The 23,443-nt window shown below is 31.4% G+C and overlaps 1 protein-coding gene across 1 annotated transcript in view; it reads right to left on the minus strand.

Moving 5' to 3' along the window:
* LOC143043742 (uncharacterized) overlaps positions 1–23,069 on the minus strand; it is a 137,227-nt gene extending 114,158 nt beyond the window's left edge. Inside the window, exons 1-5 of the mRNA XM_076215923.1 lie at positions 22,882–23,069; positions 21,938–22,240; positions 19,300–19,360; positions 11,283–11,323; positions 9,247–9,312 (exon numbers count right to left, since the gene is read on the minus strand). Of these exons, the coding sequence (XP_076072038.1) occupies positions 9,247–9,312; positions 11,283–11,323; positions 19,300–19,360; positions 21,938–22,240; positions 22,882–23,050 (640 nt within the window). The 5' untranslated portion in view covers positions 23,051–23,069. The remainder of the gene's footprint in view (positions 1–9,246; positions 9,313–11,282; positions 11,324–19,299; positions 19,361–21,937; positions 22,241–22,881) is intronic.
* Positions 23,070–23,443: the final 374 nt, after the last annotated feature.

Genomic DNA, 23,443 nt, shown 5'->3' on the forward strand with positions numbered 1-23,443 from the left:
GGTGTCATGTGCCTTGTTATTTTCGTACATTATTTTGAATTGCATCTTATGAACACACAAATGTTAGAAACAATACATTCGAAAACTTAGACCGTTGATTTCCATAAGTAATGACTTTTATTGTTTTATTATATATTATAATGTTTTGTTATATATATTATAGACTCAGATGGACTTCCTTTCCTGAAATCGATATACAATGTAAAGTCAGTGATCAATATTGTTATCCTCTAATCGACGTCCTATGTGATGTCAGGGAATACACAAAAAAAAAAAAAAAAACGGAGTCAAACCAACAGAGTTCTTCTCATCGATGTCCATTTTGTTTTAGTTTAGTCTCTGTATATGTTATCTGTATCGTTTTGTCTTATGTAAAGCTGCTTTAAGAAACTGGTAGTATTCATACATAATTTTAAGTTATAAATCATAATGACGTGGTCGGTAACAAGCGCATATCAATGACTGTCGCCTCCAAATATTAGTTCAGTGTGACGTCATAATAAAGGTTTACCGATTTGCTACCGTACCAACCGTAGTAGCCGTTATTGAACTTTTGAAATTATTTCAGATATGCTTTTAACGTCAATGTTTGTTTTATGAATCCTAATATAAAGTATTTGGGTGATTTTAAGCTACAACTTGGTTTAACTTTCATGTAGATATGTTACCTATTCATTACAAACGATATTGTGTGTACTCGATAATGCTTTCAACAAACCGTTGCAAGCATAACCGTTATAACGAACAGTTTATTTCCTCTGAAATTGCACCTGCAAACAAATGCTAAACATAAAGCACATTAATATTTTGTTTGCCTGTTTTATTGATATTCTAGTATAGAAAAGATAAGTTGGTATTTTTGAAGGGTTGTCTTTAAAAAAAAACATAACAAAATAAGAGCAATTTTAACATATGAAATTGACCTAACATTTGATGTATTAGAATAAAGATAAAAAAACACATTATATTTATAATAAAGATTTTTTGAAAAATACATTAGATGTATAATAAATATAATTTTCGTTTTTACATAACTTATATGTTTCATTTTGATAGTTACATTATTCTGATTGACCTCTCTGCAATCTCGCGTTATTCCATAAGCAACTTGATTACACAATAACATTTATCATTCAAGATGGCACGAGGTCCCACAATAAAGTGCACAGGTATATTACATAAAAACTTGATAAACATCGTGTTTTCATGATCCTAGCTAAAAAATGTAATTATAAGTATTGAAGGCTTCTTTAGTAACTTCATAGGGATGTAAAAGCGTTGACCGTGCACACTTCCGCGCTTTATACAAAATGTACTTTGGTCAACGCTTTTACACCCCAATGAAGTTACAAAAAGAAGCATTCAATTCTTAACAGCAAGTAATTATCATATTAGATAACTACTAACACGAATGAGCATGTCCTGAGAAATATATGTACTATTCAACAAAAAAGGTAACGATACACAAGTTTGAACTTCAAATTATCATAAGATAAAACACAAAGGAAACACTGTTAAATTATCCAACAAAAACATTTATTTGCAAAGCAAATGTATATGATTAAAAAGAATCTGACCAAATTGAAAATGAGAAAATACCGTGTTATAGAACACAAGGGTAACATTTATTTTGCGGGAAATTATGACAAAAGTCGGAACTTAATTTAGAAGATGAGAATTAAAAGTGTTGTAATGTCTGCAAAAGCCTTCAAGTAAAGGCGATCAGGTTTAAGTTATAAGTTTTAAGTTCTCTAGGTGAAAATACGACTTTGAAATAACAAACAATGCCAAAAAAATAACGAGTTTTTGCCTTAAATCAATGGTTTCGATGAGAAAATAACAATAGGTCAAATATTTACCTTGGTACAAAGTATCCAATTTTATTATATAATGAAAATGTATTGCCTTGTATCGCTTCTTTTGTTGACTTGTATATAATAGTATATAATATCGGTAACAACTTACTTGTGTTTGATTATTTATTAAAAGCAAATCTTTCCGTTCTATGTTTTGAGTTTAATATTGTAGGTTAATCTAGTTGTTTAAATTCACTATCTATAACACCATTTTTTCTATTTTTCTGCAATTTTGCAAACATTGTCATCCACACGTATGATACAGTTTACCAATTAAAGTTAAAAGTACAAATAAAGGATCATATAAAGGACACACTTGTAATATTCATTGAACACAAGTGTCAGTACAATTGTATCTAATATAATTATATGACAATTATTCTTGTTAATTAAAACCAAGAATTATTTTTTCCATTGTCATCCGAATTATGAATACTGATTTTTTTTTTTATATTTTTTTATTTACTTTCTAGCATGCATTTTTAGAAAAAAAGATATCGAAAAATTCCCTTTTCACATTCAAAGAAAATCTCCGCTCCCTCATCTTCTCTGAGAAAAAATCTCCTCTTGCAATAATCGAAATAGATTACTTGAATAGTAATAATTAGTTTAAAAATCAAACATAAACTGCTTATAATACGAAAAATACGCAATTTTGACACGTTAAAAAAATACAACTAACACTAGTATCATGTGTTGTTGAAAGTAGTTTATAGTCTGTATATTATTTATTGGAAAGTCTGGTAGAAAATAAACTTTTTTTTTCTATAAATAAACGAATCATAAACAATACCTATAACAAATAGACACGCACATCTATATTTAGAATATGAAAGCCAGTTCGTTTGAGGTCTGTTTGATTCATGCACATGAGAAGAAATAAGTTATCCCATAAAGAATCATAAACAATCTTTCTAGCAACGTGGAAATCGTTATCAAATAATTCGTTTAACTATTTTGTTTTGGTAAAACGAATTTCAATTCTTTTAATTTTATTATGATGAAGAAAATTATTTCATGCATTAAATGATACCTCAAAACATCCCTAACGGTATGGTTACGTACCAACCGTACCTGATACGTAGCAAATGGGGCTTCTTTGGACGTCGATTGGAGGAACGAACGTCGATTAGAGACCGGACTTCGATTGGAGTCTCGCATATGATTGGAGACAGAATCTGAAAAAGTGCTTACACAGCATGATATGCTTACTATAATTTGACCATTGAAACCAATTATGATATATTAAAATAGTGTTGCCTATGAATGTGAAATAGTTTGTTTTTGTGTTAAGTTGTTGATCCTATATAATTTGACTCAATATGTATTTTATGTCAAAAATATAAAATCCGACATGTTTATGACGTAAGGGTGACATTCTTGATAAAGGTGTTCAGATAATACTCTAATATATCTATTGAAGACAGTTCTTAGACCTATAATAATTTACTTTAAGTTTGCAAATTGTGGTTTAGATGGAGAGTTGTCTCTTGGCACTCATACCATAACTACTTATATTAAAAGGGAAGGTAAACTTTTAATTAACATTCTGTAGATGCTATGCTTAAAGAACTATAGAATACAGATGGGTGCGGTCCTAACCTTGACAAAAGTTAACTTGAAGCAGACTTGTTGACTGCTTTCTAAGTTAACTTGTGAATTTTTAAGCGGTCAAGCAAGTTAACTTCGTCGTTAGTGGACCAGACCTACGGTCTGCTTTTTTAGGACTGCTGCAGTCCTATCGACAGGTCTGCTCCAGACCAGACCTGTGGACAAGTCTGCTTTCAACCAGTCCTGAGCACAGGTCTGCCCCAGACCAGACCTGTGGACAAGTCTGTTTTTGACCAGTCCTGAGGACAAGTCTGCCTCAGACCAGACCTGTGGACAGGTCTGCTTTTGACCAGTCCTGAGGACAGGTCTGCCTCAGACCAGACCTTAGGACAGGTCTGCTCCTGACCAGACCTGAGGACAGGTCTTCTTCTGACCAGATCTGTGGACAAGTCTGCTATTGACCAGACCTGCGGACAGGTCTGCTTATGACAGATTATCGTTATAAGAGTTTTCATATCAGACTTCATTGAGCTTTTATTAAAATATGTAAACAACATTCGCATTGTTTTTCCACAGATATCATTTATTTTTTTACTCGCTAGACTCTACTAGATATTATACAAGTTCTCTTTTTTTTATTTGATATACATGTATTCTTATATAAATAAAGAATGGCTATACAATCACATAGAGAGTGTTGGTTTTTTTTATTAGAAGGCGGATAGAAAGGTTATCCAACGCATCGGAACAACATTCTTATATCACGGGATATCAACAACATTGTCGACGTTGCTTCGTTCCCCGTTTATTACCTGTCCCTTCCTAAATTTTACTTTTAATATGCATAAATGTATACATGCATGGATATTTCATATAATTTTGTTGTACAAGTCAGCATGAGGTATTAAAACTACTGAAATTTTGTTACGTATCAATATTTTGAATAATAAGAGGACATGCTGGTATCAAAAATTTATGCGAACAAAAATTTGTTGTTATTATATTGCAATATTGCTGTCAATTATATTATACATTGAATCCTGACATTAAAAATATGGCTGATATACTATGCGGGTATATAGATTTACAATTTTAAGTTCACATATGGTCAGTTTTGGTTGATGCGGTCAAATAATTTTGTTGTACAAGTCACCATGAGGTATCAAAACTGCTGTAATTTGGTTGCGTATCAATATTTTGAATAAAAGGAGGATCTCCTTGTCCCCTTAAGTATGCAAACAAAAATTTGTGATTATTATATTGCAATATTGCTGTCCATTGTATTATACATTGAATTATGACATAAAAAATATGGCCTATTTACTATGCGGGTATATGGATTTACAAATTTAAGTGCACATACATGTATGGTCAGTTTTGGTTGATGCGGTCAAGTAATTTTGTTGTACAAATCAGCATGAGGTATTTAAACTTCTGAAATTTTGTTACATATCAATATTTTGAATTAAAGGAGGACCTGCTGGCACCCTAAATTTATGCGAACAAAAATTTGTTGTTATTATAGTACAATATTGCTGTCCATTGTATTATGCATTGAATCCCGCATAAAAAATATGTCGGTATATAGATTTTCAATTTAAAGTTTACATATGGTCAGTTTTGGTTGATGCGGTCAAATAATTTTGTTGTACAAGTCACCATGAGGTATCAAAACTACTGAAATTTGGTTACGTATCAATATTTTGAATAAAAGGAGGACCTGCTGGCACCCTAAATTTATGCGAATAAAAATTTGTTGTTATTATATTGCAATTTTGCTTTCCATAGTATTATACATTGAATCCTGACATAAAAAATATGGTTGATTAACTATGTCGGTATATAGATTTTCAATTTAAAGTTTACATATAGTCAGTTTTGGTTGATGCGGTCAAATAATTTTGTTGTACAAGTCAGCATGAGGTATCAAAACTACTGAAATGTTGTTACGTATCAATATTTTGAATAAAAGGAGGACCTGCTGGCACCTTAAATTTATGCGAACAAAAATTTGTTGTTATAATATTGCAATATTGCTGTCCATTGTATTATACATTGAATCCTGACATAAAAAATATGGCTGGTTTACTATGTGGGTATATAGATTTACAAATTAAAGTGCACATATGGTCAGTTTTCGTCAATGCGGTCAAATAATTTTGCTCTACAAGTCACCATAAGGTATCAAAACTACTGAAATTTGGTTACGTATCAATATTTTGAATAAAAGGAGGACCTGCTGGCACCCTAAATTTATGCGAATAAAAATTTGTTGTTATTATATTGCAATTTTGCTTTCCATTGTATTATACATTGAATCCTGACATAAAAAATATGGCTGATTAACTATGTCGGTATATAGATTTTCAATTTAAAGTTTACATATGGTCAGTTTTGGTTGATGCGGTCAAATAATTTTGTTGTACAAGTCAGCAAGAGTATCAAAACTACTGAAATTTGGTTGCGTATCAATATTTTGAATAAAAGGAGGACCTGCTGGCAACCTAAATTTATGCGAACAAAAATTTGTTATTGTATTGCAATATTTCTGTCCATTGTATTATACATTGAATCCTGACATAAAAAATATGGCTGATTTACTATGAGGGTATATAGATTTACAATTTAAAGTGCACTTATGGTCAGTTTTCGTCAATGCGGTCAAATAATTTTGCTCTACAAGTCAGCATAAGTTATCAAAACTACTGAAATTTGGTTACGTATTAATATTTTGAATAAAAGGAGGACCTGCTGGCACCCTAAATTTATGCGAATAAAAATTTGTTGTTTTTATATTGCAATTTTGCTTTACATTGTATTATACATTGAATCCTGACATAAAAAATATGGCTGATTAACTATGTCGGTATATAGATTTTCAATTTAAAGTTTACATATGGTCAGTTCTGGTTGATGCGGTTAAATAATTTTGTTGTACAAGTCAGCATGAGGTATCAAAATTACTGAAATTTGGTTGCGTATCAATATTTTGAATAAAAGGAGGACCTGCTGGCAACCTAAATTTATACGAACAAAAATTTGTTATTGTATTTGCAATATTTCTGTCCATTGTATTATACATTGAATCCTGACATAAAAAATATGGCTGATTTACTATAAGGGTATATAGATTTTAAATTTAAAGTTTATATATGGTCAGTTTTGGTTGATGCGGTTAAATAATTTTGTTGCACAAGTCAGCACGAGGTATCTAAACTTCTGAAATTTTGTTACATATCAATATTTTGAATAAAAGGAGGACCTGCTGGCACCCTAAATTTAAGCGAATAAAAATTTGTTGTTATTATATTGCAATATTGCTTTCCATTGTATTATACATTGAATCCTGACATAAAAAATATGGCTGAATTACTATGTCGGTATATAGATTTTCAATTTAAAGTTCACATATGGTCAGTTTTGGTTGATGTGGTTAAATAATTATGTTGTACAAGTCACCATGAGGTATCAAAACTACTGAAATTTTGTAACGTATCAATATTTTGAATAAAAAGAGGACCTGCTTGCACCCTAAATTTATGCAAACAAAAATTTGTTATTGTATTGCAATATTTCTGTCCATTGTATTATGTACATTGAATCCTGACATACAAAATATGGCTGATCTACTATGAGGGTATATAGATTTACAATTTAAAGTGCATTTATGGTCAGTTTTGGTGGATGCGGTCAAATAATTTTGTCGTACAACATCTACAAATCAGCATGAGGTATCAAAACTTCTGAAATTTTGTTACGTATCAGTATTTTGAGTAAAAAGAGGACATGCTGGCACCCTAAATTTATGCGAACAAAAAGTTGTTATTATTATATTGCAATATTGCTGTCTATTGTATTATACATTGAATCACGATATAAAAAATATGGCTGATTTAGCTATGCAGGTATATAGATTTACAAATTAAAGTGCACATATGGTCAGTTTTGGTTCATGTTGTTAAATAAGTTTTATTGTACAGGTCAGCAATAGGTATTAAAACTACTCAAATTATGTTACGTATCAATATTTTGAATTAAATGAGGACATGCTGGCACCCTAAATATATGCGAACAAAAATTTGTAGTCGTGTGTTTACATGAAATTAACTATCGCTGATTGTGACCGCATAGTTCAGGAATGTATAACTAACAAGAACGTATACAACTAACATCAAATATACTTCTTTTCAAAGATATACAATATGGTTGAATTTGATAGGTATTGGAAGATATATTCAGTGCCCGTTATCATTGTAACCATGCAAGATCGTTTTTATAACTGATAGATTGTCAGATCACAGATAAATTAGTTTTACCAGCAACGTTTTATGCGTACCTAATTTTCAAATATTTGTATTTAATCCTGTTTATAAAACGGAAGTATTAATTTTACTTTATTTTCGATGTTTATACTACGAAACAAAGATATTAAAAATATTTTTTTTAAAATCTATGTATAGCGGTCCTGGTTACAATTTAACTTAGTGTTGAGCAGACCAGTCAAAAGTCAACTTGGGAACAGGTCTGGCTTTGATCGAATTTGTCAAAGCAAAAGTTAACTTATGTTAACTTTGTGGCAGGACTGGTTTCAAAGTTAACTTATGTTAACTTTATGACAGGACTGGTTCCGAAGTTAACTTATGTTAACTTACGACAGGACTGGTTCGAAGTTAACTTATATCAATAGCGGACCTGTTTCCAGGTTAACTTTTTAGCAGACATAAAAACAGTCCTAGGACCAAGTCCGCTTTTCAAGTTAACTAGATTTTGGTCCTAGGACTGGTCAGAGCAGTCCTAAATCCAATCACAGGTTAACTTTAACCAGTCCAAATGACTGGTTGTCAAGTTAACTTGCTGTACAGGTTAGGACTGCACCCATCTGTAGTATATACTTTGAACCACAACATTATTGTATATATCTTTCTGTGTAACGTTTACATTCTGACGTCAAACACGCAATTCTACGTTATATTCAATGTTAATCTACCAGTCTGTTCCAGTACGTAAAATCTTTCAATCGTTTGTGGCTGGATTAAACATAAATAAATATAATTCAAAAACAAGAAAGCAATGAACATCATGAATGAGGTTGTTATCTTTGATATATGCCTTTTTGTGCTTCTTTGTTTAACATTTGTTTTATTTATTGTGATTTAGATACTTGTGGTACTTGTACATCCTGTCATAATGGTTTATGGTATTCTCGTATTCTCATGTGATGCATTTGTTACATGTTTGTTTGCTTTTTTAGTGATTGAGGTTATAACACAATGTTGACTGCTGAATATTTGACCATTTTGCCTGTTATGTCTGTTTGTTTTGTTTGCGCGTCGTTGACAGTATAATATAATTTGATGCGACTGTCATACACGTGAGAGGTTTAGCTAGCTATACAGCAAGGTTCAATCCACCATTTTCCACTTGAGAAAATGCCTGTATCAAGTCAGGAATATGACAGTAATTATCTATTCATTTGATGTGTTTTAGATTATGATTTTGACATTTGATAAGGGACTTACCGTTTTGAATTTTCCTCAGGGTTCAGTATGTTTGTAATTTAACTGAACCCAGTTTGTAAAAATTAATCAAGTTAACTTTTTTTGTAATTTCAGAGTCTAAATAATTGCATTTTTCATACATAACATTAATTTAGTCATTTTCTTAAAATCGATTGTCAACATTTTAACAAATATTTCCATTCATTATCTGTCAAGTAGTTGTATAAATTTATATGTACATTGTATCTAAAAATTTACCGGTTAGTAAACACAAGATGATTTTGTTAGTGTATTTTTTATCGTCAAGTTTATGATATAGAACGTTTAACCAAAATACGTACTTAATAATAAAACAATCAATACTGCCCATTGTGATGGATATCTGTGTATTTTGAATCCAGTCAAGTCTGAAATGAAAGCATTAATAATTTAAATAGCAAGTTAATCGTTATGTATCAAAAGATATTGTTTCCATTGTTAAAATAATGTTTACGCTTGACATTCTGTAAAATCGGATATAATGGTTATGATGTTTCTGGGATTTTCTCTGAACAAAATGCTTGGTTTATTAAATGGGAACATGACATATTTTATAGATAAGCTTGTAAAATAGTTTCAGTTTTGTTACAACGAGACAAGAAGTACCAAAGGGGAGTACAGTGTAGTAACAAAGTATACATGCTTTTACCAGGCACTATGATGCCTGCCGCCGGAGAGAGGAATTTCATTTGTTTCGTCTGCTATGGACATAAACAATTGTCATAATTCACTCCAACTCTATCAACTTGTCACTGAATCAAATAACCTGCAGAATGGCAATACTAAATTGTTGTTAAATTTGTTCTTGAATGAAATAAAATGACAAATTGTCTCTAGGCATCTGGTTCAACATCTATGATGCATTTCAAATTGAGGAACACAAAAGTAGTATGTAAACGACAAATCTCTGTGTGGTGATATTGAATATTTCACATTTTTAAACAAGTGACTGAGCTTTACAACTTTCTGATTTAAAGAACATAGGACCATAGAATAAGGGTGAAAAAACAATAGAGTTATTGCATGTATTAAATTTTCAAAGAACTTATAATTTGCAAGAAGGTATTTTTCTCCTCCAGAAGCTGCACCACAAAATGTTTTTTTTGGGAATGCTAAATACCGGAATATGAATCTCACTTCGTACTTAGAAACTCACGTGAAAATGTCACAGGTTCGAAAAGATGTATCATAAACATCCAAGTTTACGAGACATTTTGTATACATGGAGGAATCGCCTATTTGAAATGCATCGTGCTTCTGTACTCATCTCTGGTAAGCTTTGTGTATTTTTAATTTCGGTTAGAATGTTACGTTTGTTCGTATTTGTTTAAATGCCCCAAAAGACGCAAGCTTCAAGTTAATAATGCATTATACCATTCTCATTTTGAAGATCCTCTGTAAGTTTTTCATTAAAGCTGGTTGTAAAACTAACTCAAATCTGATTTCATATTTCAAATATCCGAGTTCGAATTTAAAGCTTTATTCGTGAATTTGCATGGTGTGGCGTTATAATGTCGACATATCGACATGTGTGGCGTTATAATGTCGACATGTCTGTTGTTGTCTGTTGTATGGTCGGATTGATGTCTCTTTGACACATTTCTAATTCCCATTCTCAATTTTATTATGGTTAATGAGATATAATATTACATTGTTAATAAACAAGTAAATATAAACATCTCTGTTAAAAAGTTATTATGGATTACTGTATGTGTATTCAGATTTTCTAAAAGTTGAAAACCAATCTTTTTGAAGTTTTGTAAACATGTATTTTGATTATGTCGGATACTTTTAAATCTACATGTAATTAAATGTTTATTTGTTGTTTTGGTTTAACTTCTTATTAATAAAATGAAATGATATGCAAAAAAATTCAGGATCTGATATCGATCTTACATAATCAGATCGTAATATATGTACATCTTTACTTTTAGCATATACTTTTTGCTTCATAGTTTCGATATATCTAAAACTGAAACTGAATTTGTGTGTTATGTAAAAGGTAAAATTAGAAAAATACCGAACTCCGATCAAAACTTTCAATGGAAAGTCCTTAATAAAATGGCAAAATCTATCAGCTCAAATGAATGACAAACATCTGTCATATTCCTTACTTGGTACAGGTTTGTTTCTTATATAGAAAATGATGGAAACCTGATTTTAAAGCTAGGTTAACCTGTCACTTGTATGCCAGTTGCATAACACTCAATTATATTTAAATGGAAAATAAAACTAAACACAAGTTAGCAGTTAATTGTTTTGTAATGTTAGATTATTTAAAAAAATATATTTAAGCTAGTACATATATGCATTTTCAAATACGAATTGTATACATTACCCCAAAAGTACGATGGCGATACTGTTACAGTGTCTTTTAACCTGTACAACAATAATTCAATAATTTCAAATAGTCTCTTAATACGTCGAAAAGAACACACAAAGGAGTATAAATGGTACAAATATGATCATTACCTCTTTGATAATAAGGTAAATATGTAAGACGATTTTTGTAAAACGTTCTTCGAATAAAGAACTGTATTCCTACAACGGTGCTTAATTCATGAATTGTAAACCAACTATATCCTTTGAGTGTTTGTTTGTTGTGCATGTGTATGCTTTCAAAATTCTGGCATAATTTTAGGTAAAAATCCGTTATTTAAATTGTTATAATTCTGTGGATTCACTTATTTTTTTGTACCACCTTTCGTGGAATAAGGAAAACTCACTTTTTCGTAGATATTTAATTTTATTGTTTTGTCAAAGTCTGTATACAAGGCTTAAGAAAATTAATAATTCGTTGAATATTTCATTTCATGGTTTACCTATCCACACGAAATCCACGAAACAGTATCCAACGAATAATAATGAATCTACAGTAGTCATTTTTGCATTGTTTTTTTTTCAGAAATTACAATGTTACAAATTATATATGTATACTAAATGTTTCTTTTAAATATCTTGTATTAATCATAAGTGTACATTTATTTGTGTCTGAAACATTCTGGATCTTTTTTTTTAGGAACACTAAACACTGAAATCAATTTCTGTGAATGTCGTGTACTTGTACTGAAACACGTACAGAACCACTTGCCTTAACATGATTAAGGTTAGTTTTCGTAAGGAATTTACAACATTAGCCTCAACTTTGTACTTGATTTAGCCTTCCACATCTAATACCATCGCGCAACTGATGTTAAAATGGACATTTGGCGTTCGAATCTTTAAATATGGTATTTTTGAACAGTTTGTATACACCTAATCAGAGAGTATTACAAAAGAAATCGTAGATCCACAAAAATCTACAGTTTGAAATATAAATATATAGATGAGCTTAATCCAAATCTTAAATTTATGAAATTGAAAACTTGCAACCGTTCAGAAAAAAAGAGGATTATAACACAAGCAATTTGAAAAAAATCATGTGAAGTTCGTGAATTATTTCGGATAAAATGACTTCAAACAACTTATCCTTTCGGTCTCAATGACAATATATTAGGACAGGAGAACATATCTAAAACTTCTATCTATACCATTGATATTGTTGATAAACAACTTAGAAATATTAGGTCTCATGATAAAAGCGAAAACCGTAATCAAAGTATTAAACATCGTATAAATTGTAGACTTGTTGATAATATCTATAATAAAAGATAATGGCAGACATCAAGTATTATGCAAACTGGGTCAGATACTAATAAGTAAAGTATATGCTATTTTTCTGGACTGTGATACTATATCTTTTATTAAACCCTTTTATGATAATATAGACCCGTCCATTATTTGATATTTTTATAAAACAAAACAAGCAAAAGTGTGATTCGTAATTATACGTCAGCTACATCAGACGTCACTATAGAAAATAAAGTTCCTTCAACTTAAGAACAGGGAGGTGTTCTATTTTTAATATCAGTGCTTTAAGCTACCTCCCTTACTACTTTAAAATAACTTGTTATTTACTTTTGTAATATAGCTTATGAAAATAATGGTAATAAATTTGTTTGGATTGTTAACAATTCTTTAGAGGTATTAAATAAAATACATGCTGTTGATGGTCCTTTTAATTCTGTTGATAGTTTTAATTTTTTTAACCTCTACACTACACTTCCACATTAACTTATCAAGAAAAAGATTACATAATTTTTAAAATGGCCTTTTGCAAAATCTTATCGCAAATTAATTTGCTGTAACTCGTTTAAATCCTTTTTCTGTTAAGAAAAAAGGAAAGTATGCTAGATACACTAACAGCACCCCTTTAAGGTAGTTCAGGGGTATAGAAAAAAAATGACAGAATTTTCTTATTCTTTGTGAAATTTAACTTTAAAGTATTGTAAATGAAAAAATACAAAAAAAATTGAGGGTCACCGGCCATCTAAGAGATATTTTGACCTCTGAAAATGAGTGCAAATAGGTTATATAGAAATATAGGGAAAATGGACAAAAAAACACTTTGATTGAATTTTCAAAGCAAAACAAATGACAGAAGTTTCTCATTCTTTCATACTGTAAAGTTTGATGTCTCTATTTTATAAAATTGAAATAAAATGTGGGGGTCACCGGCCATCACAGAGATTTTTTTACCTCTGAAAATGAGTGCAAATAGGCTAAATATAGGGAAAACAGACATAAAATCTCTTTGATTGAATTTTCAGAGCAAAATAAATGACAGAAGTTGCTAATTATTTCATACTATAAAGCTTGATGTCTCTATTTTAAAAAATTGGAATAAAATTTGGGGGTCACCGGCCATCCAAGAGATTTTTTGACCTCTGAAAATGAGTGCAAATAGGCTAAATATAGGAAAAACAGACAAAAAATCTCTTTGATTGAATTTTCAGAGCAAAAAAAATGACAGAAGTTGCTCATTCTTTCATACTGTAAAGCTTGATGTCTCTATTTTATAAAATTGAATTAAAATTTGGGGGTCACTGGCCATCCAAGAGATTTTTTGACCTCTGAAAATGAGTGCAAATAGGCTAAATATAGGGAAAACAGACAAAAAATCTCTTTGATTGAATTTTCACAGCAAAATAAATGACAGAAGTTGCTCATTATTTCAAACTGTAAACCTTAATGTCTCTATTTTATAAAATTGAAATAAAATTTGGGGGTCACCGGCCATCCAAGAGATTTTTTGACCTCTGAAAATGAGTGCAAATAGGCTAAATATAGGGAAAACAGACATAAAATCTCTTTGATTGAATTTTCAGAGCAAAATAAATGACAGAAGTTTCTTATTATTTCATACTGTAAAGCTTGATGTCTCTATTTTATAGACTTGAAATAAAATTTAGGGGTCACCGGCCATCCAAGAGATTTTTTGACCTCTGAAAATGAGTGCAAATTGGCTAAATATAAGGAAAAACAGACATAAAATCTCTTTGATTGAATTTTCAGAGCAAAATAAATGACAGAAGTTGCTCATTATTTCATACTGTAAAGCTTGATGTCTCTATTTTAAAAAATTGGAATAAAATTTGGGGGTCACCGGCCATCCAAGAGATTTTTTTTACCTCTGAAAATTAGTGCAAATAGGCTAAATATAGGTAAAACAGACATAAAATCTCTTTGATTGAATTTTCAGAGCAAAATAAATGACAGCGGGGGCATCATCTGTGTCCCTTTGGACACATTCCCCATTTATTTTTTTAGAAGTAACTATTAATTAATATTAATTTTAACCATGACTGTATGACATTTTATATTTTAATATTTTATGATGGATTTAAATAAGTAGTAATTGTTGCATTAGAAATTAGAATTGAGATCATTGTTGGAATAGGGGAAAGGGGGAGGTGAACAATTTTTTTTTTTGGGGGGGGGGGGTCAATTTTTCTTATTTCATATTTCAGAAATTAAATATGAATTTCTTCAAACATTTTTTTTTGAAAGGATTAATATTCAACAGCCAAAGCTCAATTTTAAGCCAAAAAAAATATTTTAAGTTCATTAGACCACATTCATTCTGTGTCAGAAACCTATGCTGTGTCAACTATTTAATCACAGTCCAAATTCAGAGCTGTATCCAGCTTGAATGATGTGTCCATACTAGCCCAAACCAATCAGGGTTTGAACTCTGCTGTTGTATAAAGCTGCACCCTGCTGAGCATCTGGTTAATATTGTGCTTAAACCATGATTGTGACAACATATGAAAAGTGTGAGCTGACAGTCTGCTAAGTTTTTATCCATAAGTCTCATTCTGACTTTCTATCTGACAGGTTTTTATGTGTCAATATTTGTGTTTCAATATAAAAGGAAGAGGTGGTATGATAATTGATTGTTTTTATGAGGCGACTCTCTGTAATAGACCAAATGACACAGAAGTTAACAGCTACAGGTCAAAAGCCGTTATCGCATAGTTAGCTGTAAAAGGCCCTTCAATTACTAATGAAAAACAATTCAAATGAGAAAACTGAAGGCATTTTAGTGTACAAAATGATGCCCAAAAAAAAATGTGACACAACAACAAAAGACAACCACTGTCTGAATTACAGGTTCATGTAATTGGGATAGGCACATATATAATGTGATGGGGTTAATGTTTGAAGGTGACAACTCTTCCCCTTAACCTGGGACAGTGGTGTAAATTGGTACAACATATGGGTTTTATCAATTTGTATTATTCATTAATATTTGTGAACTCTGAATCTAGCGAAAAGTAGATTATCACAGATAAATTTGCAGAATGAGTTGTATGAATAGTCATGATAGTCAGGATTCTTGTTTTACAACCTTTATGAAGCAAGAAAAATGTGATGATGTTTGTATGTACATAAAAGTCTGTCATAAAATTAAAGATTTCAGTATATTCCCATTTCACAATATCTTTTGTAACTGCTGTATTTCACATGTTATTTTTCTTTTCTACTGTAGGATAGTAAGTGGTTCAAATATACATGTATGCCTCTTGAGACTAAAATTACATGCAATAGAAATCAGCCCCAAAAAAGCAAATGTTAATAACTACAGCTGTAGTATGCATTTTTAAATGTAAATACAATGTATGTGCTAGGGCCTAAATTGACCCTGAATTATTTCAAGTGTTTTTGACCTAAGACTTTTTAATACATAACGTACTATTAAATATATAATATACTATGTCATTTGTAATTTCCTTTCTATTTAAAGTACAAATGGGAGGATTCAGAGGCGGCCCTGGGAAAAATTTGGTTAATAATATAGGGAATCACTGGAGCATGACCTGAGCGGGTCCCCTCTTAGGCAGTCAGTGAGCCCCCCAAAATTCTGGATCCACCACTGGGATTATTTATTCAACAAAAACATTCACAAGTTTTAAATTACTGGAAAATATCACATGTTCATACAAGCCCCCCCCCCCCCCTTTTTCATTCAAAAACATCCTAAACATGCTAAAAGGCACATACTTATACATTTTTATAGTTTTGACTTTTGAATAATTTTTATACGTTGTACATCAAATTAGTCTTTAAAAACATTTTGTCTATAATATATCTCTCATAATTGCCATGAAGCTTGGTCCACAGGCTTTTAATTTAGTAAGCTCTAGTCACACAAAATTGGTTAAGATCGTTTAATTCCTACTATCCTATTACAAATGTATATAGGAACATAGTTAATTTATTATCCTTTGATTTTATCTTTATTTACAAAATATAGACTCTTGTGTGAACATTACACATCTTACATTTTTTTTTCATACACCTTTAAAAATATGCCTTAACATGCTTAAAGAGGAACTATTTTAAGAGTTTTTTAAGAGTTTTTTAAAATGGCATTTAAAAGTTATTCAACTCTTTCTCAATGTATTTGAATAAAAAAGATTATTTAAATGATCATATTTTATTGTTATGGAAAATTACGACAATGTACATGACTTACGATATCATTGCGCAACTTTTTGCGCAGACGGCGCGAAAATTTAAACCCCCGAACTACCTTAATAGCAGATTTATTACTGTATTTTCATCAATCTCAGTTTATGACCAAACTAAATAAAGACACATCATTGTTACAATTGGTTGATACATTCAAAAGAGGGACGAAAGATACAAGAGAGAGTCAAACTCATAGTTCGAAAATAAACTGACAACGCCATGGCCAAAAATATACAACAGTAACCACCGTTATCTGGATGACATTTTTCGTTAAAATAATCCAGAGTTTTCTAAATATACTAACGCAATTTACCCAAAACAAACTCGTTTTAACTAAATCTTACACTAACAGCATTGGTTGTCCTTTTCTATGTTTAGACATTTCAATTTCTAAAGGGAAACTTCATTAGTAAATTTACGATAAAAGAGACGATTGTTCATTCCCTATTGTTAATTTTCCTTTTCAAACGGCGATGTGCCTTTGGCTCCATTATACAGTGTTCATATATCCCAACTCAATCATTATGCCCGTGTGTGTAGTGATTTTATAGATTTTAAAGAACGTAATCAATGCATCACTGGTAAATTATTAATTTTGTCAAAGGTCTACATAAGACTCATCAATGTCGCTCAGATTAATAAAGCCAAATAAGTACAAAGTTGAAGAGCATTCAATCAGGGATTTCGTTACTATACATTACTTTTATTAAATTCTTTCCAAGATTTCTTTTTTTGTTCTTAAAGCGCAGATCCGTGTAAAATCATCGAACCTTTGAACAAACTTATTGGTAAAGGTTATCTAAACAATGTTACAATTACAACTGTGAATATAGTTTACATTGGCACCAATATCGATTTTGTCATCAGCAAATTAAGACACAACTTAATTTGTATTCTTTTTTCAAACGGGATGTATAAAGACACACACACGTTAATTTGTATCTATAGAGAGGTTAACTCCTCCTACTTCCTATCGATACATTCATTTTTGGCATTGCAACAGTCATGTCTTGTTTGAATATCCATGACGTTCAAATACTAAATCCATTTGATATTTTTTAGTTATTTTAGTCAATTATACGTGATTCTTGTATATTATTACTTGTTTTGGCTATCAACTAGCTGCCAGTGACTGTGAGTACTTTAAAATCGTACTGTCTTGTTCATTTGACCTGTTAATACTATTTGTAATGCCTTTTTGTTAAATAACGTTAACCAATATCTGGTCTATATACCAGATTTGATTAGTGTTAAGAATAACTATAAATGTTCATTTCGTCGTACTTTTCACATAACAATTGTTTTCTTTCTCCTTTTTTACTGTATATACATCACACTTCCAGCACCTATACATGAAGAACACGAAGTATAAACGAACACAAATTTTATAGTTTATTTGTTGATATTCACACCGTATGTACAAAGTTTTAGAATATTTTTCAAGATATACAAGATATTTAAAGGTATTCCTAAACGGACGGAGAAAAATTATACTTAACAACAAAATTATGTTTATTTAACTGTGTATAATTTAGATTTTACAAATGGTGTATTGTTTTGAGCAAAGTTGATGTTTTTCATTGTTTTTCTAAAATTGTTTAGCATTTCACAGCTGTATAATACTTCTATGTTGGAGTGTTACACTATTGTTTCCATGGAGGATGAATGTTTGGTACAATTAAGACGTTTAAACCCGCTGCAATTGTTTGCATTGTCTTTAGTCAGGAATCTGATAGTCAGTAGTTGTCGTTTGTTGATGTGTTTCATACGTGTTTCTCGTTTCTCGTTTTATTTTATAAAGATTAGACCTTTGGTTTTCCCGTTAAAACTTGTTGTTCGGTGTGAGCCAATGTTTTGTGTTGACCTATAATGGTTTACTTTTATGAATTGTGACTTGTACCTCATCTTTTTATATCTATTTTCAAAATATATACAATTGATTGAGGACCTTTAGTCTCTAAGGGTATTATTACCAATATCAAACTGTCCCTAAATTGTTTGTTTATACTTTCATAAACAATGAGGAATTTAGGTTTTAACTCATTCGGGTTTTGACTATCATTTTAATTTTATGTTATATAGCTCTACAACTGTTGCTGTTCATGTACATTCTTTAGCTCTTCCATGTCATTCTTTGAGCGTTTCTGCAAGTGAATGCAGAAAACCGGTTATGACGCATGCATCAACATTACATAGTGTCTGTTCTCATTTCGATATATATTTGACAGTTGACCTCAGTCGTAGATGGTTTCAACACCCATTATGTCGTGACTGAAGTGATTCACAACAGCTACTAATCTATCTAAATTAGTCTTTGTGTACATAGTAACTAGTTCATATTATATAGATAATGTAGAATGAAGGTTTGGAACATTACTGTGAATAATTCAAATAATAGATGCTTCTAAAAAACGTTTGTTGTCATTTAGGTCATGTTTGCATCTTTGAAATGGATAAACAATGTGCATTTTACACAAATCAACAGACAGATATAATCTTACTTGTTTGTTTTAATTTTTGGGCAATCGAATTCACCGGCTAAATGGGTTCCACATTCATATTCTGCAAGTCGAGACACATTTATTAATATAATGTCATGTTTATGTTACATTCTCGTCTTTATGTATTTAAAAATAATGTGAAACATGCTGCTTAACTCATTCTTATGTAATGTGTAGTACACACAATTAAGCTACTTATTATCTGTATTATCTGTTTAACCAGCCACCACTGGTCATGAAAAAGATGAAGTATGATGTGGCAATGTTATGGCGTATCGTTGCAAAAAGTGTTATAAACGAGTGAGATCCTTCAAATGATGTCAGATGAGCAGTCAGCTAACGGTATTTGTTTTTAGTTTGTCTGGCGCAAAAGGGCAAAATGAGATTTTTTCTTCACTTTGCGTCCGTTGATCGTCGCGGTGTCCGTCATCTTTATCGCCGCCGTCGTCCGCCATCATCATCGTCGTCGTCGTCCTTTAACATTTAAAAAGATCTTCACATCTGAAACTACTGACCAAAATAAAACTTAACTGGCCTAAATCATCCTTTGGATATTTTATATGTAAAAATGTATCCGTAAACCCCTCCACAACCCCATCAACCAATATGCTCATTATGGCTACGAATAGAACATGGGGAGATGCAGTTTTTGGCTTAAAACTCTGAAACTAAAGCATTTACAGCAAATCTTACATGGAATAAAAATGTTCATCAGCTCAAGGTTTGCCGCAATGAAATTTCAGACGCATCAGACAACCTGGTTGCTGCCCCGAAATTGGTAATGTTAAGAAAAAACATGCCTAACATTGCTTAAAAAAAGAACAAGGGGTTAATTGTAAGTTTTGTCTACTGTGGATTCTTTAAGTTTCGTTGGATATCAATGTTCGTGGATTTGGTGGGTACAGGAGAACCACGTTTTCAAATGTTCAACGAATTACAAATTTTCTAAAAGAATGAGTGCAGACTTTACCAAAACAACAAAATTAAATATCCACGAATATGTAAGTTTTCCTCAAACCACGAAAATTGGTACCCACGAAATTAAATGGATCCACAGTATTAGTACTTTTACCGTAATGAATATAGCGAATCTTGAAGGAACACATATGTTCAGAATAATGAGCTCTGCCAATCGGCTATGTATAAACTATTACTCAAATTCTTATAGGAGTTATGGCCCTCAATTTGTTCTTCATTTTTTCTAATTATCCTGAACACTATGAAATTTACAGGTGTTTTTTTTTTTTTTTGGGGGGGGGGGAGGGCAACTTCTATGATTTAAACTATAACAGCAAAATAAACACTTTGAATCAATAAAAACTGGGACCATGTAAAATATTGAATATCAAGTGAAATGCAGTGCTCAAAATACTTATAGAATTCAGAATAAGATGAGCAGTCATGAATGAAATTATTATACCATAAAAATAGATGTAAATTGATCTGATCGCATAAAAAAATCACTCGTAATAAACTGGACTACATTTAGAAAATAAGTGAACCCGTGAACTCGAGAAATAACGGATTACACTATATCTTTGGCGTTATTGACATTCTTTTGTATTATTACTTATGTTCAATCTAATAAGTAGTCATTTAAACAGGTTGACCTAACCAAATCTAAGGTGAAGTTTAAATGTAGTGAAATTTGAATTAGGACAAAACTACATATGTTTCCATATATTGTCCAAAATTAATATTACTTCCTGTACATGTAATATCTATGACTATTTGAAAGAGGGACGAAAAAGACCATAGGAAAAGCCAAACTCATAAATCGAAAATAAACTGACAACCCTATGGCTAAAAATGAAAAAAAAAGACAAACAGACAAACAATAGAACACATGACACAGCATAGAAAACTAAAAAATTAGCAACACGAACCGCACCAACAACTAGGGGGGGATCTCAGGTGGCACCCGTCGTGTTGCTTACATTTTAACAAATCCGGTAAATAGTCTAATTTGGTAGGTCACATTTATGAAAGGGAAAGGGATTGTAGTTACGTTGTAAGGGACATTTCTGATATCATTTGTGAAACGGTTATTCCATAACGGTCAACCAACTCGTGATGGCGTCCGTAAAATTTACGAAAGGATGAAGCATTTGGAACTTTTGGTTTAATAGCTACCTTGTGAGCAGCAATCCTCTATCAAGAAAATCATGATAGGAAATGTAAGCACGGGAATATCGTATGAATTGGGAGATATATACCCCGTGTGCAGGTGCTGCTGTAATGTTGCTACTTAGAAATGGAAAATTCACAATTGGAAAGCTTAAATGATCTCTTTTGTCGGAAAGTTTTGTTTTCGACCGACCCGCCTTATCAAATTCTAGATGTAAGTCAAGATATGAGGCCGACTTAACTGTATCTGTTGTATCCTTTATATAGATGCAATGAAATTTAAAATCATGCAAAGTATTGTGGGGAGAAAGTTTTCTTTTTCTTGAGAAATAATCCATGCAGTTAAACATGCAGCTGGTAGATAGTTAAAGACAAAGGCTTGTATTGTAAGTTAGATTCATTTGAACCGTCGGATAGTCGAGGTCATTGAAGATGGTATTAAGATGGACTGACAATTTGGGTGTTTTATTTGTCTATGTTTGTTATAGAGCTAGTTTTGGTTTGTACTCACTTGGATTGAGAAATTCGTTTTCTCTGCATTCCTTTTTAAAGCATGAACAATCCTCTTGTGTAGGATAACAGAAACATTTATGCGAAGGCTCAATCACAAAACTGTATCCGTTTGTATAATCACAACGACACGAGTTATCTGCTGTTGTGTTTCCGTTGTTTTGTACAATCTGACCTTCTTCATTACATAAAGACTTCTTAAAGATGCATTCAGTCGATCCATCTGTCTGGAACTTAAATGGTTGATATCGATTTTTTTCGCAGGGTTCACCATCAATATCACCTCTTATAATATACTTGTTCCCTTTTAAAGAAAAAAGTTATGTACTTATTATTGTAGCGCAAAAGTAGTTGTCATGGCGGTTTAACAAACTTAACTAGTCCGAGTTTTATTGTTCACACAATTCTTATTATAACCATCTTAGATATAGTTAAACATCACAAAGATGTAAAAAGTCATAGATTGGGAAGGCATTTTTTTAAGATTATGAATTATTTCATACAGATGACTGCGTTTCACCGAACAAACATTTACTAATATGTTTCAGGTCGTACTTTGGTAAATATACTCTACATATGTTACAAGAACAGCATTTTAAACAAAATTATTAACATTGCATCTCAACTGATATAAAATTCCAATCTCTCAACATGCTCAACATCGAGTAAATGATGTTTGAACTCAAGTGTGTTATTTCAAAGCAATGCACATGAATATTTTAACTATTTAAAAAAAGTCATAAAGGAGGATGATTATCCTGACATATTGTAGTTTGTGAGATAAACGCAGTAGTAGGGAGCTACGAATGTTGCCATTGCCAATCATACTGGTTCAAGTAAAAGTACAAAAAATGACCAAAATTTTCAAAGTTCAAGTACATTTTGCATATTGCAAAAAAGTGTTTGATTGATATTATTGTTAACGAAATTATGTAGGCGACATACCTGGTTTATGAAAGTCCTCTTTAACACGACAGAAATCTGTGTAATGGAGTGAATTTGCATCATACAAGCAGTAATAATGTGGCTTGGTAATGTTGCAAAATCCTCTAGCACGTAAGTTCCACTGTGATGAGTCAGGACAAGCCAGTTGCCATCCTCGAACACGAGACATGCACGCAAAAGGTAAAAGTATACTAATCTGTGAAGTGAAAATCACTATTGTCAACCGAAATAGTATTTGAAGATATCAAATACATTAAATACATTCTTTAAACATACATTTCTACATATCATGACCAACAAAAGGAAATTGACACTCCTGGTCCCGTAATTACAGTGTTTCACCCCAAATACTGGACAGTTTAGAGGAACTAGTTCCTAATTGAATTTGAATATTTCGTTGATTTTCACCTGCAAATAATACACGTTTGGACATACCTTTTTGTATTATCGATATTATATAAGACTAAAATATATTCACTATTCACTATATATACAACCATATCATGAATATAAACCCATTAATTTCTGCTCATTGATCACGTTTACCCTACATAATTTCAAA

Source organism: Mytilus galloprovincialis, chromosome 8, assembly GCF_965363235.1.
Source record: "Mytilus galloprovincialis chromosome 8, xbMytGall1.hap1.1, whole genome shotgun sequence".
Taxonomy (NCBI): domain Eukaryota; kingdom Metazoa; phylum Mollusca; class Bivalvia; order Mytilida; family Mytilidae; genus Mytilus; species Mytilus galloprovincialis.